The 18,440-nt window shown below is 43.1% G+C and overlaps 2 protein-coding genes across 8 annotated transcripts in view; one reads left to right on the top strand and one right to left on the bottom strand.

Moving 5' to 3' along the window:
- The window catches only part of LOC140453522 (protein FAM110C-like), a 163,988-nt gene extending 158,617 nt beyond the window's left edge, over positions 1 to 5,371 (top strand). For all 7 annotated transcript variants that reach the window (XR_011952414.1, XR_011952415.1, XM_072548274.1 and 4 more), the window contains one exon: positions 5,007 to 5,371. The gene's annotated coding sequence lies outside the window, so the exon portion shown is untranslated. The remainder of the gene's footprint in view (positions 1 to 5,006) is intronic.
- An 8,250-nt stretch (positions 5,372 to 13,621) lies between these two features.
- LOC140453524 (lysophospholipid acyltransferase 2-like) overlaps positions 13,622 to 18,440 on the bottom strand; it is a 69,954-nt gene continuing 65,135 nt past the window's right edge. Inside the window, exon 13 of the mRNA XM_072548275.1 lies at positions 13,622 to 17,728. Coding sequence (XP_072404376.1) covers positions 17,533 to 17,728 — 196 coding nt within the window. The 3' untranslated portion in view covers positions 13,622 to 17,532. The remainder of the gene's footprint in view (positions 17,729 to 18,440) is intronic.

Here is an 18,440-nt window from a genome sequence, read left to right on the forward strand (position 1 = left end):
GGATGGTTGAGTCAGGACACTATTACAAGGAACTCTTGCAGAGATGTCCTGAAGCTGAGATGACTGACCTCCAACAACCACAACCAGCTTCCTATGTACCAGATATGACTCCAACCAGCGACAGTTTATCCCCTGATACCCATTGATTCCAGTTTTGCTAAGGCCATTCATGCTACACTCAGTCGAATGTCAAGGGCAGTCACTCGCACTTAACTTCTGAAACGCAACTCTTTTATCCACGTTTGAACTAACACTATAATGAGATCAGGAGCTGAGTGGCCCTGGCGGAATCCAAACTGGGTGCAACTGCACAGGTTATTGCTGAGCAGATGCTATTTGAACAGTGTTGATGACCCCTTCCATCAGGTTACTGATGATGCAGAGTAGATTGATGGGGCAGTAATTGGCTGGGTTGGATTTATCCTGTTTTTTGCGTAATAGACATATTTGGACAATTTTCCACATTGTCAGGTAGATGCCAGTGTTGTAACTGGACTGGAACAGCTTGTCTAGGGGAGTAGGAAATTCTGGAGCATAACACCTCAGTACTACTGCTGGAATGTTGTCCAGGCCCATAGCCTTTGTGGTATCCAGTGCTGAAAATGTGTTGCTGGAAAAGCGCAGCAGGTCAGGCAGCATCCAAGGAGCAGGAGAATCGACATTTCGGGCGTGAGCCCTTCTTCAGGAATGAGGAAAGTGTGTCCAGCAGGCTAAGATAAAAGCTGGGAGGAGGGTCTTGGGGGAGGGGCGTTGGAAATGCGATAGGTGGAAGGAGGTCAAGGTGAGGGTGATAGGCTGGAGTGGGGGTGGGAGCGGAGAGGTCAGGAAGAAGATTGCAGGTTAGGAAGGTGGTGCTGAGTTTGAGGGTTGGGACTGAGACAAGGTGGGGGGAGGGGAAATGAGGAAACTGGAGAAGTCTGAGTTCATCCCTTGTGGTTGGAGGGTTCCTAGGTGGAAGATGAGGCGCTCTTCCTCCAACCGTCGTGTTGCTATGGTCTGGCAATGGAGGAGTCCAAGGTCCTGCATGTTCTTGGTGGAGTGGGAGGGGGAGTTGAAGTGTTGAGCCACGGGGTGGTTTGGTTGGTTGGGTTGGTTGGTCCGGGTGTCCCAGAGGTGTTCTCTGAAATGTTCCGCAAGTATGCGGCCTGTCTCCCAAAAATAGAGGAGGTCACATCGGGTGCAGCGGATGCAATAAATGATGTGTGTGTAGGTGCAGGTGAATTTGTGGTGGATATGGAAGGATCCCTTGGGGCCTTGGAGGGAAGTAAGGGGGGAGGTGTGGGCGCAAGTTTTGCATTTCTTACGGTTGCAGAGGAAGGTGCCGGGAGTGGAGGTTGGGTTGGTGGGGGGGTGTGGACGTGATGAGGGAGTCATGGAGGGAGTGGACTTTTCAGAACGCTGATAGGGGAGGGGAGAGAAATATATCCCAGGTGGTGGGGTCCGTTTGGAGGTGGCGGAAATGACGACGGATGATACGATGTATATGGAGGTTGGTGGGGTGGTAGGTGAGGACCAGTGGGGTTCTGTCCTGGTGGCGATTGGAGGGGCGGGGCTCAAGGGTGGAGGAGTGGGAAGTTGTGCAGATGTGGTGGAGAGCATCGTCGATCACGTCTGGGAGGCAATTGCGGTCCTTGAAGAAGGAGGCCATCTGGGTTGTACGGTATTGGAACTGGCCCTCCTGGGAGCAGATGCGGCAGAGAAGAAGGAATTGGGAATATGGATGACATTTTTACAGGGGGCAGGGTGGGAGGAGGTGTAATCTAGGTAGCTGAGGGAGTCGGTTGGTTTATAGTAAATGTCCGTGTTGATTCGGTCGCCCGAGATAGAAATGGAGAGGTCTAGGAAGGGGAGGGAGGAGTCTGAGATGGTCCAGGTGAATTTGAGGTCGGGGTGGAAGGTGTTGGTAAAGTGGATGAACTGTTCAACCTCCTCATGGGAGCACGAGGCTGCGCCGATACAGTCATCGATGTAGCGGAGGAAAAGGTGGGGGGTGGTGCCGGTGCAGCTGCAGAAGATGGACTGTCCAGTGCTTCCATTCGTTTCTTGAAATCACATGGAGTGAACTGAACTGAATGAAGACTGGTGTCTGATACTGGGGACCACTGGAGCAGATTCAGATATGCATCCATCTGGCACTTCTGGCTGAAGATTTGAACATAACAAGAGAACAAAGACTTCAAATAGTTGGCAAAGGGATCAGAGACAAGCTGAGGATATTTTAGAACAAATTACACAATAACCTTCAAAGGATTGGTTAAATATTTGAAGGGAGAAAATTTGTAGGGCCGTGGGAATAGAGCAGGAAGTTGGGCCTAATTGGACAGCACAGGACCAATGGGCCAAATGGCCTCTTCCTATATTTCTATGATGTATTAACCAACAGCAGAATCTCCAAAAGCACTGAGCTTATGTTTGCCCTGGTGGGGATTATCTCCTTATAATTCTCACCTCCACCTGCAGGGGGAGTGTAATGTGAAAACATCACAAAAGCTGGCCTGTATAAGACGGTTATGTTGTAAACTGTCTCCTTCAATTCAAGGTAAAATGGGATTTTTAGGAGAGGGGTAAAAACTGCCTAGTGATAAGTCTATGTGATCTGGTTATTGTTGAAACAGAGCCCCAGGTGAAAATATATTGAAGGTTTTAATATCAGAGCACAAAGGAAAAGGCAGCTGTCTTGTGCAGACTCACCCCCTTTGACAAAAGTAGGGTTTGGTGGCATTCAACCAGGTGGGACAATTACTGATAGGAAGTCTAGATTAGAGTGGAGCTGGAAAAACACAGTAGGTCATACAGTATCCGAGGAACAGGAAAATCGACATTTCGGGCAAAAGCTCTTCATCAGGACATCGATTTTCCTGCTCCTTGGATACTGGCTGACCTGCTGTGCTTTTCCAGCACCTCTCTAATCTAGACTCTGATTTCCAGTATCTGCAGTTCTCATTTTTGCTTAGTTACTGATAGGAACCCCACCCCACCATTTTCCCATCTGGGCCCTGATTAAGCCCATGGTAGGGAGACCTTCAGATGTCTTTTATGCCCCTCTGTCAAGTGAGGTCCTTAACTTACCAATTAATGTCTATGTAATTCCGTCATCTTGATGTTTCTGGCATTCACCCAAAAGCAGGCAGATGTGGGGGCTTTGCGGGGTGGGGGGGGGGGGGGGGGGGGAATGAACTCATCATGCAGGAAGCATGAGAAGCAAACCCTGGTATGTCTGGTCATGGGTTCCCAGTGGGACCCCTTACTCAAAGGCACTCAATCTGATTGAGGGAATTGACCTGAGGAAGAGATGAGGGTTGAAAAGTGTGGGGCTGGAAAAGCACAGCAGGTCAGGCAGACATTCCTGATAAAGGGCTAATGCCCAAAATGCTGACTGTCCTGCTCCTTCGATGCTGCCTGACCCGCTTTTCAACCCTCATCTCTTCCTCAGGTGAATTCCCCTCAATCAGACTAAGTACCCTTGAGTAAGGGGTCCCATTGGGAGCCCATGAGCAGACATACTAGGCTTTGCTTTTCATGCTTCCTGCATGATGAGTTCATTCCCCCCAAAAGCTCCAACAACTGGCTGCTGTTGGTGAATGCCAGCAACATCAAAATGAGGTCATTACATAGACATTAATTGGCAAGTTTTCCAATGCCACAATTTTTGACTCTGACTCTACAGCATCTGCAGTCCTCACTTTCTCTCTGAGGGAGAGGTGGACCTGCTGAAATCAACCTTGCCCCAACCTTTCCTGTCAACCTTCCTCATCCTTCCTACCTTGCAGCTGCAGCCTTCCCAATATGACTTGGTTTTAGATAGGTCCTTCTTTGATCTGAGGCCTTGAATGACAGTAATACCAACAGCAGCCATTGCCTTCCTGGTAGCGCTACTGAGTACAGAAAAGGTTCTAGTCTCTGATTGGCTGAGAGTTTTGAGCAGGCAGGACTTTCGGATAAGGCTTAGTGCTGGCCAGGTTTGCTGCTGAGTTGTGCACAATGTGTGAGCTTTACAGAACTAGAGCAATAGAAGGCTCTCAGTGACCCAATATCCCAAGCTCAGAGTCAGTCAGACAGAGATTTGGTGAGGCAAAAGTGAGGACTGCAGATGCTGGAAATCAGAGTCTAGATGAGAGTGATGCTGAAAAAGCACAACATCCGAGGAGCAGGAAAATTGATGTTTCAGGCAAAAGTCCTTCATTCCTGAAAAGTCGATTTTCCTGCTCCTGATGCTGCCTGACCTGCTGTGCTTTTCCAGCACCACTCTCATCTAGACAGGGATTTGGTGAGGACTACCAAAAACAGCTGCTGCTATGATAAGTAAAGGAGAAGGGCTGTTATTGCGTTAACCACCAAGCAGAGTACTTGTCAGAATAGATTCCCAGTTCAACATGCAAGGCTAGTGGAGATTTAAAGATCAAGTAGTCAGCAGGCTGTGCCTTGTTACTGGAAATCCATTTGATTATGCAGAAGAATCTGTTTGGGGGGGTAGAAATGCCATAATCTACCAATGTACCTCTTGGTTTGCCATAGTCACATGACATCTACCTTGAGGGTGTCACTGCAAATATCCATCTTGAAGCCAGTTCAATCAAAACGCATTCAATCAAGATTGCTGTACTCTGTGGTTGTAACAATTGGAAGGTTCCCTGTGGTGGGGCAGAGAGAGGCAGTCTTGCTTGTTGAAACCAGGGGAATCTTGGTACTTTATACATAAGGCAACATCTTTGCTGAGATTGCAGTGTAATATATACATGAGACATGGGTTTTCAGTTGTTAGGAAGATAATGGGAGTACGTTTTCTGTAATTTGATATCTTAATTGCCTACTAAGTAATGTTTAGTCAATATTGAATTACTTTGTTTGTTATAGTTAAAGTCTTAAACTGTGAAATCTTGTCATGAAATCCTTTGCATTACTCATGGGCAAGTTCAGTTTTTTTTAAATTAACTGATCTGTATGGAGATCATGGCAATAATGATATAAACTTTGTGGCTGTGGGATAACAAATATATTGTTTGCAGGACAATATTCAGCTGACATCACCACTGATCCTTGCTGTTCTCTACAATTCATGAACCATTGGTAGCTCCAAAAGGAACAACATCTGGCCACGACATATCCCACAAGCAAAACCACACTGAAGCAGCACTCTTCAGAAGCCCAGCATTCAATATGACATTATTAATTAAAATTCACAGAAAGATTTCACGCTAGCAAGAACACAGGCTATAGCAATTATGCAGAATCTTATCTTCTTGTAGAGAAAACAGATTATGGAGTGGATTTTACGTGCCGCTGCTAATACATCTAAAGGCAATTATGCTGATGGTGATGGGGATGTCATAAAATTCAGCTTGTTGTTTGTCGCTTTTTGTTTCATAATGAATTCCAGAAATAAATGTTCTAAGAAAGTGTTGCAATTTCTTTCAGGAATGAATATCTCACCTTTAAATAGCAGAGGTGATCAGCAATTAAATGATCTCAATTTTAGACTTCACTACAGTTAGAACACAGGTTATTAATAATTAACTGTCCTTTCTACTCCTCAAATTCAACCAAGTTTCCAAGATATTGAGGTTGAAGATTTTATGAAACGTATTGTATATACAATGGTATTTAGCCATACATGTCAAACAAAGAATTTGCCATCAATAAATCTGGGAGTCTCAGAAACCCTACTTTAATCAGGTTGACCAAACTCTTTGAAACTCAAATTGTCATTAGCATTTGTGACTTTTATACCTTTCTTACACGTGAATGATGTGATCTGCTATCTATATCTTGATAATACACAGCCACATAAAAACGTCTCCAAGTAAGGAAATCAATCAGCACCCATAGCTTATCCATTCTCAGGAACATGCTGCTTTCCTCACCAATGAGAGCTTTATAACTTCAAGCTAAAAAGAATCAGGAGAGTTTACATTGTGTGCATTTCCCACATTTTCTAAATCTATTTTATCATGTGTCAGTCAACACTAATTTGATTTAAACTCAGAAGTGGAACATGAAAGCATGACACAGATACTCTGTCCTCACAGCCAGAGGTCAACTCTACAATAATTCACACAGGTTAACATAAGTAAACTTGCAAACCTTATTAGTTCTAGCATCCTTAACTTGGCTAAAAATAAGACCATACCTGTTTCTTTTCTCAATTGTGATTGCCACCTGAGTTCTCATGCAGTCAAAGCCAACAACCCCTCTCACTTTTTCCTTTCTCTCTTTCTTTTAAAAAAAATCACACAACACCAGGTCATAGTCCAAAAGGTTTAATTGGAAGCATACTAGCTTTCAGAGCGTCGCTCCTTCATCAGATGGTAGTAGAGGGCTCAGTCCTAACACACAGACTTTATAGCAAAAATTTGCAGTGTGATGTAACTGAAATTATACATCGAAAAATTGATTGTCTGTTAAGTCTTTCATCTGTTAGAATACAGTGATAGTTTCACTTCTTTCATGTGTAAATCACAAAACCTTTTTTTTAAAAAGTTGCTATAAATTCTGTGTTAGGATTGAGCCCTCCACTATCACCTGATGAAGGAGCGATGCTCCGAAAGCCACTGTGCTTCCAATTAAACCTGCTGGACCATAACCTGGTGTGGTGTGATTTTTAACTTTGCACACCCCAGTCCAACACCGGCTTCTCCAAATATCTTTCTTTTGTCCTTCTCTTTCACTCATTCCACATCGTTCCCTCCATCTCTCTCTCCATCCTTCTTGCTCCTTCCCTTCACCTCTCCTCAGCCCAACTCCACGTCTTCTTCCTATTCTCACTTTCTAATTAAATGGGTGACTGTAAAGGTCAATCCAAGTTCATTGGTCACTTTTTTCAAATTTGCTGTAGATCTGATGCTATTTAAGATTTATAATTTAAATATCACAATCTTCTCATTAACAAAGGCTAAAAGCCAACATTCTTACAATTATATTAGCACTCTAAGTTGGTCTGATTGACTCTTTCTGAACACAAGAACAGAGGATATAACCTTAAGGTAGAGGGCTCTGCGGTGCAGTGTCCCAACCTCTCGGCCAGGAGCCTGAGTTGAAGTCCCAACACCCTCCAGAGATGTGTAACCACAACTTTGAACAGGTTGATTTAAAAAAAATCTATAACCTCAATGTTACCACAAACCTGACAGATATGAAAGGCTGGAAGAAATCTGAAATGTTGAAGGATAACTTTTTAGGGAAAACAGGGTCTATTACCATAGAGCAAGCTAATCAGCAGAAAAGGCCATCTGGTCCATTAATCCCATCATCAGTAATGATGGCTGCAGTATTATGATTAATGGCACAGGTCTTGTTCTTCCCCAGTATGGGGTGGGAAGCCACAGTCCTGCCTTTGCCGACAGCTTCCCCTCTCTGCATGGCCCTCATCCTATGATTACCTCCCACCCACCACGCCCAGAAAGTCAGCTACATTGCTTGCTACTGCAGAACTTCATTGCTGTGCAGCCAGCAGCACCCCCCCCCCCTGAAATGGCACAATTACTCACAATGGATGCCAGCCTCTGATTGACCATCAGCTTCAGGTGAGGCAGGAATATTGCCATCCAAGGAAGTGATGTGCCAAAATGCCGACCAGCTGCACACTTTCCAGTTTGTGGTGGTTGATGGGGGAGGGGTGGCATGCATATTGTCCTCACAGTTTGAAAAGATAACAGGAAATCAAGGCAAAATATTATGAGGGGTTCTCCACAGCCTGAATGCTTCAAGTACCCTGAAATATAAGCTAAATATGGTGGACGTGAGAGTGTGTAGACATACTGATCTTCAGATCGCCAGGAAATACAATAAAACTGTAAAACTGTGTGAGGCTCTTTAACTAAGCTGTACTGTTGTACCTACTGAGGCCCTTGTGGGCTGAAAGCACAGTCTCAAGGTTTGAAGTTCAGCTTGTTCCAAAGACTTGGCCTAGGTGGTCTGAAGGTTCAGTGTTGTCACGGACTTGGTGAAAAGACCAAAATCAGAGCACGTTTTTAAAATATAATCTTTATTCTTATGCTGAACTTTTATTGATTATTCTTTCAAGTCTGTAACAAATATTTATGTATCTGTACCGAGGTATCCTGCACCTAAGATGATGCCAAAGCAGCAATATTACAAACCTTTCTCTGCACTCATTCGAGTGCACATGACACTAAAGCTAATTCCTTTAGTTTGCTCATAACTGAACAATGCGTATCAATCTGTCATGGATTCACCTTCATTAAATTTGATTTTATCATGTAGGTCCTCAAACTAATGGGCTAAACAATTCTTATCCTCACTTTTCAGGAGAATGTAAAATGGGAATGTAAAATGCCCAGTGGCATTATTGCTGGACTATTAATCCAGAAACCCAGGGACCAGAGTTTGAATCCCACCATTTGAATTCAAGTTGAATTAAAATATCTGAAATTAGTAATCTAATGACCATGAAGCCATTGTTGACTGTTAGGGAAAACCCATCTGGGGGTTCACTAATGTCATTTAGGGGAGGAAACTAGAGTCATAGAGTCATAGAGATATACAGCATGGAAACAGACCCTTCGGTCCAACTCGTCCATGCTGACCAGATATCCCAACCTTTTGCACGAAACGTCGATTTTGAAGCTACTTGGATGCTGCCTGAACTGCTGTGCTCTTCCAGCACCACTAATCCAGATGTCCCAACCCAATCTAGTCCCACTGCCAGCACCCAGCCCATATCCTTCCAAACCCTTCCTATTCATATACCCATCCAAATGCCTCTTAAATGTTGCAATTGTACCAGCCTCCACCACCTCCTCTGGCAGCTCATTCCATACATGTACCACCCTCTGTGAGAAAACGTTGCCCCGTAGGTCTCTTTTATATCTTTCCCCTCTCACCCTAAACCTATGCCCTCTAGTTCTGGACTCCCCGACCTCAGGGAAAAGACTTTGTCTATTTATCCTATCCATGCCCCTCGTAATTTTGTAAACCTCTATAAGGTCACCCCTCAGCCCCCAACACTCCAGGGAAAACAGCTCCAGCGTGTTCAGCCTCTCCCTGTAGCTCAGATCCTCCAACCCTGGCAACATCCTTGTAAATCCTTTCTGAACCCTTTCATGTTTCACAACATTTTTCCGTTGGAAGGAGACCAGAATTGCATGCAATATTCCAACAGTGGCCTAACCAATGTCCTGTACAGCCGCAACATGACCTCCCAACTCCTGTACTCAATACTCTGACCAATAAAAGAAAGCATACCAAACGCCTTCTTCACTATTCTATCTAACTGCGACTCCACTTTCAAGGAGCTATGAACCTGCACTTCAAGGTCTCTTTGTTCAGCAACACTTACTAGGACCTTACCATTAAGTGTATAAGTCCTGCTAAGATTTGCTTTCCCAAAATGCAACACCTCACATTTATCTGAATTAAACTCCATCTGCCACTTCTCAGCCCACTGGCACATGTGGTCAAGATCCTGTTGTAATCGGAGGTAACCCTCTTTGCTGTCAACTACACCTCCAATTTTGGTGTCATCTGCAAACTTACTAACTGTACCTCTTATGCTCGCATCCAAATCATTTACGTAAATGACAAAAAGTAGAGGGCCCAGCACCAATCCTTATGGCACTCCACTGGTCACAGGCCTCCAGTCTGAAAAACAACCCTCCACCACCACCCTCTGTCTTCTACCTTTGAGCCAGTTCTGTATCCAAATGGCTAGTTCTCCCTGTATTCCATGAGATCTAACCTTGCTAATCAGTCTCCCATGGGGAACCTTGTCGAACTCCTTACTGAAGTCCATATAGATCACATCTACTGCTCTGCCCTCATCAATCTTCTTTGCTACTTCTTCAAAAAACTCAATCAAGTTTGTGAGACATGATTTCCCATGCACAAAGCCATGTTGACTATCCCGAATCAGTCCTTGCCTTTCCAAATACATGTACATCCTGTCCCTCAGGATTCCCTCCAACAACGTGCCCACCACCAAGGTCAGGCTCACTGGTCAATAGTCCCCTGGCTTGTCTTTACCACCCTTCTTAAAGAGTGGCACCACATTTGCCAACCTCCAGTCTTCCGGCACCTCACCTGTCTCAGCAAATATCTCAGCAAGAGGCCCAGCAATCACTTCTCTAGCTTCCCACAGAGTTCTCGGGTACACCTGATCAGGTTCTGGGGATTTATCCACTTTTAACCATTTCAAGACATCCAGCACTTATTCCTCTGTAATCTGAACATTTTGCAAGATGTCACCATCTATTTCCCTACAGTTTATATCTTCCATATACTTTTCCACAGTAAATACTGATGCAAAGTATTCGTTTAGTATCTCCCCCATTTTCTGTGGCTCCACACAAAGGCCGCCTTGCTGATCTTTGAGGGGCCCTATTCTCTCCCTAGTTACCCTTTTGTCCTTAATATATTTGCAAAAATCATTTGGATTCTCTTTAATTCTATTTGCCAAATCCAAGATGGAGGATGGGAAAAATTTCTGGCTGTAAGAACTGCTCCTTTTTTTGAGGTATTTTAGGTGTTGGAGGTGATTTCCTTGAATTCCAGGAGCAGCAATTACTGTTTTATATGCAGTTGCATTGTTTCAGATCTTTGGAAAAAAAAGGTCAAAACAACAGCAGTTTAAAAGGGTGAAGAGGAGACAAAGGAAGCACATGGTGAGGACGGTTCAGGAGAGAGAGAGAGAGAGAGAGAGAGAGAGAGAGAGAGAGAGAGAGAGAGAGAGAGAGAGAGAGAGAGAGAGAGAGAGAGAGAGAGAGAGACTGCACGGTTACCGCCTTTGCTGTCGCTGGACATCGGTGTGCATCTGGGAAAATGAACAAACAGTGAAATTCACAACTAATCTTGGAGGAACTGTTGGGCGAAGTTCACAGCACAGAATCAGATAAGTTAATTGTTGTTTTAAGTCTGTCCAAGAGAAAGGCTGTGAGTATAGTGGATTCTTTGGAAACTACTGGGCTACAAGTGACTCCAAACCCATAGCAATGTGGTTGACACTTAACTGCCCTATCAGCATTAGAGATGGGGGATAGGTACTGTCCTGCACAGTGATATCCCCATCCTGTGAATGAATAATTTAAAATAAGATCCCATGGTGCCATTTCAAAGACGAGTAGGGGAATTCTCCCTGGTCAATATTGATCCCAAGGCATAGTCAATAAAACAGTTTCTTAAGTAATTTATTTCATTGCAGTTTGTGGAAACTTGATGTTCACAAGTTAATTGTTGTGTTTCCTTCGCAACAAGAGTGACTACCTTTCAAAGGTACACCATTGGCTGTTAATCTCTTTGAGAAGTGCTGAGGTCATACAGTCCTCGAGCTGTACAGCACTGAAATAGAACCTTCAGTCCAACTCATCCATGCTGACCAGATATCCCAACCCAGTCTAGTTTCACTTGCCAGCACTTGGCCCATTTCCCGCTAAACCCCTCCTAGTCATATACTCATCCAGAAGCCTTTTAAATGTTGTAATTGTACCAGCCTCCACCACTTCCTCTGGCAGCTCATTCCATACAGGCACCACCCTCCCTGCGAAAAGGTTGTCCCTTCGGTTCCTTTTAAGTCTTTCCCCTCTCACCTTAAACCTATGCCCTCTAGTTTTGAACTCCCCCCAACCTGGGGAAAAGACTTTATCTATTTACCATATCCATGCCCCTTATGGTTTTATAAACCTTTATAAAGTCACCCCTCAGCCTTTGGAATCCAGGGAAAATGCCCCAGCCTATTCAGCCTCTCCCTATAGTTCAAATCCTCCAAGCATGGCAACATCCTTGTCAAACTTTTTCTGAATCCTTTCAAGTTTCACAACATCCAGGGAGACCAGAATTGCACGCAGTATTCCAAAAGGGGCCTAACAGTGTGCTGTATAGCTGCAACATGACTTCCCAACACATATGCTCAATGCACTGACCGATAAAAGCAAGCATGCCAAAAGTTTTCTTCACTATCCTATCTATCTGCGACACCACTTTCAAGGAACTATGGACCTGCACTCGAAGGTCTCTTTGTTCAGCAAAACTCCCCAGGACCTTACCATAAAGTGTATAAGTCCTGCCCTGATCTGTCTTTCCAAAGTGCAGCACCTTGCATTAATCTAATTCAAACTCCATCTGCCACTCCTGAGCCCATTGGCCCATCTAACACTCTTCACTGTACACTACACCTTCAATTTTGGTGTTATCTGCAAATTTACTATCTATACCTCATATATTCACTTCCAAATCATTTATGTAAATGACAAAAGCATTGGACCTAGCACTGATCCCCATGGCACACGATTGATCACAGGACTCCAGTCTGAAAAGCAACCCTCTACCACACCCCTGTATTCTATCTTTGAGCCAGTTCTGTGTCCAACTGGCTAGTTCTCCATGTATTCCATGTGATCTAACCTTGATAACCTCATGGGTGATTTGATACCAACATCATGGCCACTCTGCAAGCTGGCAATTTTGTCAGCTTTTCAGATAATATCCTGCCATGGACAAACCATCCCTGGACAGTGAATGACTGAGGTGCCAATATGCAGCCCTCTGTACCTGTGTCACTGCTACTTTCAACTGTAGCTTGTGGGTGCACAGTGGCTCAGTGGTTAGCACTGTTGCCTCACAGCACTAGGGGCCCAGGTTCAATTGCAGCCTTAGGTGACTGTCTGTGTGGAGTTTGCACATTTTTCCCATGTCTGTACGATCTGGTTTCTCACAGTCTAAAGATGTGCAAGTTAAGTGGATCGGTCATGCTAAATTGCTCTGGAGTGTGCAGGCTAGGTGGGGATCAGATGCTGGTTGGAGGATCGGTGCAGATTTGCTACTAAATAACCTCTATTTGCACAGAAGGGTTTCTATGAAAGTTGTTCTAAATCAATGTTACTAAGAAAATGCTGCACTAATGACACTGTTAAAGCAACAACAAATCTCCACATATGCATTTGGGCAAGGAAACCTGTTGTTCTCATTCCATCTGTATGTGACTTGGACCCACAGCAAACGGATCGATTCTTGATAGCTCCCAAGAAGCTACTCAGTTCTATCAAACCACTTTGGACAACTAGAAATGGGTAATAATCTCCTCTCAGTGCCACCCACATCCTGAGAATGGTTGTAATAAATAGCTCAAGTAGCTAGCTGGATAATATTTTAGAAATCCATTTTATAGTCTTATGGTAATCAAGTCTTCAATAAACACACCTCATAAAATAATACAGCTTCATTCAGTGAAATGTATTGCTCTCAAATGTCCACATGGATAACTATTAACAGTCGAATCATGTAGAATACTCCTTACTTGCATTTTATTGCACCCATAATGTCTTAAAGTGCTTCACAGGAGTTTTACCAAAGAAAATTTGTGCTGAGGATAAAAGATTAGAAATGAGCTTAATTTTGATATGGTGGCAGATATAAAGAGTAGATTAAAGGAAAATAGAGAGAGGCAGGGGAGTTTAGGGAGTAATCCAGGATTTAAGGTCTGGACACGTGGGAATGTCTCCATCAGTGGTGCAGCAATTTACCTGGGGATGCGCAAGACTAGAAATGAATGAACCTAGGGAATTTGGATGACAGTTAGGCTAGAGGAAGTAACTGCTAGAGATGGCTAAGGCATGAAGCGAGATTACCAGATGTGCAGCAATAAGAAAAACACAAGTCAATTTAAAATGTCAAATATTATTATAAAAAGGCATAACACATCATTTGTGAGATGTAAACTTTTAGATTTTCTTAAGAATGAACACAATACAATAACATACTGTACAATTATTCTTCAGGTTCTTCAGTGGATCTTCAGGTTTGACTTTCAAATTTACTTTGTAACATAACTCGTAAAGCAGCAAACCCCTCTGTGAGATTAAGTCAGGACCTAAACGATTAATAGACACATGTTGCTAGAATCCTTCATTGATTCATTTGCGAGTGAAGGAATCATTTTTCCAGAATTTACAAGATGGAAAACTTTGCCAGGTAGTCTCAGTCAATCAGAGACATGTAGCTTCAAATCTATGCAAAGTGTAACGGCCGTACTATCCTGAGATGAAGGAGTTCAATGTTATTTCCTCTTTAAAAGAGCATCATAGCCTGCCAAATGGTTAGAAGATCGAGAGCTCACAATGAGGCTTTTGAGGAAAATGTTTCAGCTCTTTAAATTACATTGTTGAATCATTGCCTTCACCATGATATTTCTGCAGGATTTCCTTTGCCCTGGTTCCGCATATGGTTACATAAATAATTTGACTTGAAAAATGCTCCTTGCTTTCAAGAGAAATGAACTGCAAATGATCTCCAGAAAACTGTTGTAAATGCGATGGATGCTAATTTGCACAATCATGAGCAAGTCAGATTAAGACTAATGTGACGATTAACACTGTCATTTTGAAGGAACATCGGAGTTCAGAGTGCCTCATCATCTATTCCTTTCAATGACGCCCATGAGTTGGCATCCTCAGTTATTTTGTGGTTCCACACTAACTTCATATGGACTTTGGGTGCATGCATTTAAACCAGACCTTAAACTTCAACCAGTGTGATTAAAGTCACAGGCCAAAGTTGGAAACTTTGATACAAGAGACATTACAATGAGTTCAAAACAAAAGGTGCCAGAATGGGGGTGGGAATGGCCTTCACAGTTAAGCTTGACATGTGGAATCCAAGCTCTGATCTGCATTGTCATGTCAGAAAAGGTTGAGGTCCCAACTGGAATGAATGCAAGAACAAGCCAATCAGTCACCAAACTCAGGTTCCTTTGCATATCATGAGAAGATAGAGGGTAACATTGCATGAACAAAACGACGATAGTGCCAAGTATCTTGTACATGTCACACATTCACAGTCCTTATTAATACTGTTATCAAAAATGATCTTATTAGGTGACAACTAGTCTAAAGGTATGAACTTAAAAGTAGTCACTCACCATACTCTTCTCCCAATAATTGCTATGTGATTTAGATATTCTATCCTGTTAAAAATCTACCATTAATTGTCTAGTTTTACTGCAAATGGTAGAAAAGCCAAGTGACACAATGCAGTCCTTCTACCCAACCAAAGGTAATGAATTCCATTTAGTTTTATCCTATTCCCACTCCAATCAAACCGGACTTAAGAAAGTATGCCAAACACTGTGACTGATAGTTTGATACAAAGGAAACTGCAAGCACAAAGCTGAACCATCTAATATTTAAGGGTAGGCTCACAGATAAAATATGGCCATAGAAAATAATAAAATACATTAAGATCTTTCAAAGGACATACCTTCCGTGATTGAATAGACCTGGCTCTTTACTCCTGAAAAGAGAAGTTTCACAGATGGCCTCATAGATGTCTTTAAAATTGTGAAGGGCTTTGATCAGGGTAAGCATAGATTAGATTAGATTACTTACTGTGTGGAAACAGGCCCTTCGGCCCAACAAGTCCACACCGCCCCGCCGAAGCACAACCCACCCATACCCCTACATCTACCCCTTACCTAATACAACGGGCAATTTAGCATGGCCAATTCACCTGACCTGCACATTTTTGGACTGTGGGAGGAAACCGGAGCACGCGGAGGAAACCCACGCAGACACAGGGAGAATGTGCAAACTCCACACAGAGAGTCGCCTGAGGCGGGAATTGAACCCGGGTCTCTGGCGCTGTGAGGCAGCAGTGCTAACCATTGTGCCACCGTGCCGCCCATAGATAACATTTCCACTTGGGAGCTAGTCCAAAGCTAAATGGAGTTCCAGGGAAATTTCTTTACTCAGGGAATGTGGAACTCACTGATTCAAGGAGTAACTAAGGCAAATAAAATAAATAAATTTAAGATTCTCCTTCAATTTATGAAGGACAAGGAAATAGGGGGACAAATTAGTTGAGGTCACAGAGTTAGATGAAGTAATATGGAGAAAGGCTTGTGTGTCAGAGTACCAAACTGGGCAAGTTTACTTTGTATCTTAATCACATGTCCAGTAACCCAAAGAAAAGAGTGATTGATGATATTGCTTCTTCCCGGAACACCTTAAGCCTTTTTGAGGGGCAGCTATCATTGCCATTTAGCAGTTTGTTCACTGCTGGGCAGTGGCATTGGTAAATGTTCAAGTGTGAGTCTCTCGGTCTCTTTCCCTTCCATCTCTCTCTTCTCAACCACCTTCTCTATCCCGACCTCCACCCTCCCTTCCAAAAGAAAGATCATCTCCAAGTAATTGATTCATAAAATTACAAGATCTTACAGTACTGGAGGTGGCCATTCAACCCATTATACTGGGCTCTTTGAAAGAGCTATCCAATGAATTTCAGCTCCAATCCCTTTCCACATGGCCTTTTATCCCCTGTAATTTGATATTTAATTCCCTACTGAAAGTTACTATTCAATCTATTTCAATAGGAGCAGGTAGTAATAGAGAAATTTTTTCTGGAAATACTTTCCAAATCATTACTAATCTTCAAGTCTTTTTGAAATCCCAACTCTTCTCTGGGTCTTTAGTTAATTATCTAAATTCTACAACCTTGGTCACTGATTTCCCTTTCAATTTCTCCTATTTACGCTGCCAAAACTGCTCATGCCAATTGTACACTTGATTTAAATCGTCGCTCAGCGTTCTCGGTTCGAAACAGAAAAAAAAACACAATTTCTCCAATTCTCCCGAAATTGCAAAACTTCATAATCATTTCCACTCAGACTCTTCAACACATGCAAAACCCTTACATTTTACCTAAAGGGTGGTGCTCAGAACAGGACACAATACTCCAGTAGGGTCTGAACTGGTGTTTTATAAACTTTTAGTACATCTTCCTTGCTTTTGTGCCCTTGATGAATGATGTGCAAGGCAAAGCTGTAAAATATTTTAAAGTCTTTGCCAAAAACCTTTTTGAGGTGTAACCTGAAGTGTTATAGTTTTTTTTCCAGGAAGGCAGTGGAATTCTGTCAAAGCATTAGATATTAAAATAAGGATCCAGAAGAGTCATGGGTCCTGATAATGTATAGGGAGACCGGGAGGGAGTAGGGGAGCATACTTGTGAGACTGACCAGCCCCTGGTGAGTAAACAAGTAGAAAATGGGCAAACAATTCTATCCCCCTGCCTCCCAATTCATAGCTGATCCCTCCTGAATTCAACTGCTGTTGCCTCCTTTAAGTTACAGTGCTTTCCAAATCCTGATAAGAACATACCGGAGGTGTTGCTTTCAAATCACTGCCAAAATACCAAGTTGGGAGCCCTATTTGAATATTATCATGAGAGAACAGCCCACCTGGGAGCTTTGATATTGACAACAGTTAAAACAGAAACTGGTATCTGAGACTTGCATGTTGGATTGGGATTTGCAACTGAGATATTTTCACTCCGCCCAATTATCCTCCACTCCCATGTTATGGGAACATAGGTTTAAAATACCTCCACAAAGGTTTGATTGTTACACTCTTGATCTTTCATGACAACATCCACTTTGTTCGGTTAATGAGGAATCCAGGACGAGTTTTCTATGGCGTTTCAAATAAGATGTAACGTGTTGGAAACAAATTTCTTTGGCCGTTTGTTTTGTATAAAATAGTCCGTTATCAAATGTCCTGCTCCTCCCCTATTAAGGGGAAAGTCTTTCCTTCGCCATTAGTCAATCCTCGTTGGATGGTTTTGGTTGCTGTCCACTAGAGCTCTTCTGTTCTGTTGTCCATTACAATGGTGCAATATCATCGATTGCTTAGTGACTTGGAATTTCGGTGGTTCTCTTGATGTACTTCTCGGTTTTTTTGGCAACATCAGGATTAGAACCATGGCAACTATATGCAAACTGAAGTACCAAGTCCTGAGGAGGCAAAACAAAGCATCTGAATTAATAGAATCATTTAACATTTAGCCCACTGTGTTCCTTTTGACTCTAGATAGAAGATGGAGCATGATTCAAAAAGGATTTTCAATGATGAGGCCAGAAATGCAGTGATTTTCTTACTGGCAGAGAATGACACCTCTTTTTCTGGAATAGAGAAGATTAAGAGGTGGTGAAACAAAAGGTCTTTAAAAGCATGAAAGGTTTTGTTAGACACAGAGAATATGGCCCTAGGGTTTTGCTCCCATTTCCTGGCTCGGCGAACCCAGCCTGGGGAAAAGGCTCGATTTTCTTTCGAGGATGGTCAGGTTCCCTGGGAAGGAAGCCAGACGAACCTGGAATGAGAGCAGAGGCTTCCGGCTGTGAATGTGGGCTGGGTTCAAGGCCAGCTTGGCACATACCACTGTTTAATAAAAGAATAATACTGAAAACATTCCTTCAAACCTCATAGCTCACACACTGTTGCCCCGCCTCACACACTCGCCATATACTAGCCATGCCAAGTCCATGCCATCTGAAATGCCCTTCTGCCACTGTATAAACCTCTGTTTATCTTTTTGGCCTTTCAAAGCCCCTATGTCACATATACCCACCCTTCATCCTCATGTCTCTCAAAGTTCTTATACCATCCTTATACCCCTTTACTCATATTTTTACTCAGAATAGTAGGGATGTGGAATGGCTTGCCTGC

This window comes from Chiloscyllium punctatum, chromosome 27, assembly GCF_047496795.1.
Source record: "Chiloscyllium punctatum isolate Juve2018m chromosome 27, sChiPun1.3, whole genome shotgun sequence".
Taxonomy (NCBI): domain Eukaryota; kingdom Metazoa; phylum Chordata; class Chondrichthyes; order Orectolobiformes; family Hemiscylliidae; genus Chiloscyllium; species Chiloscyllium punctatum.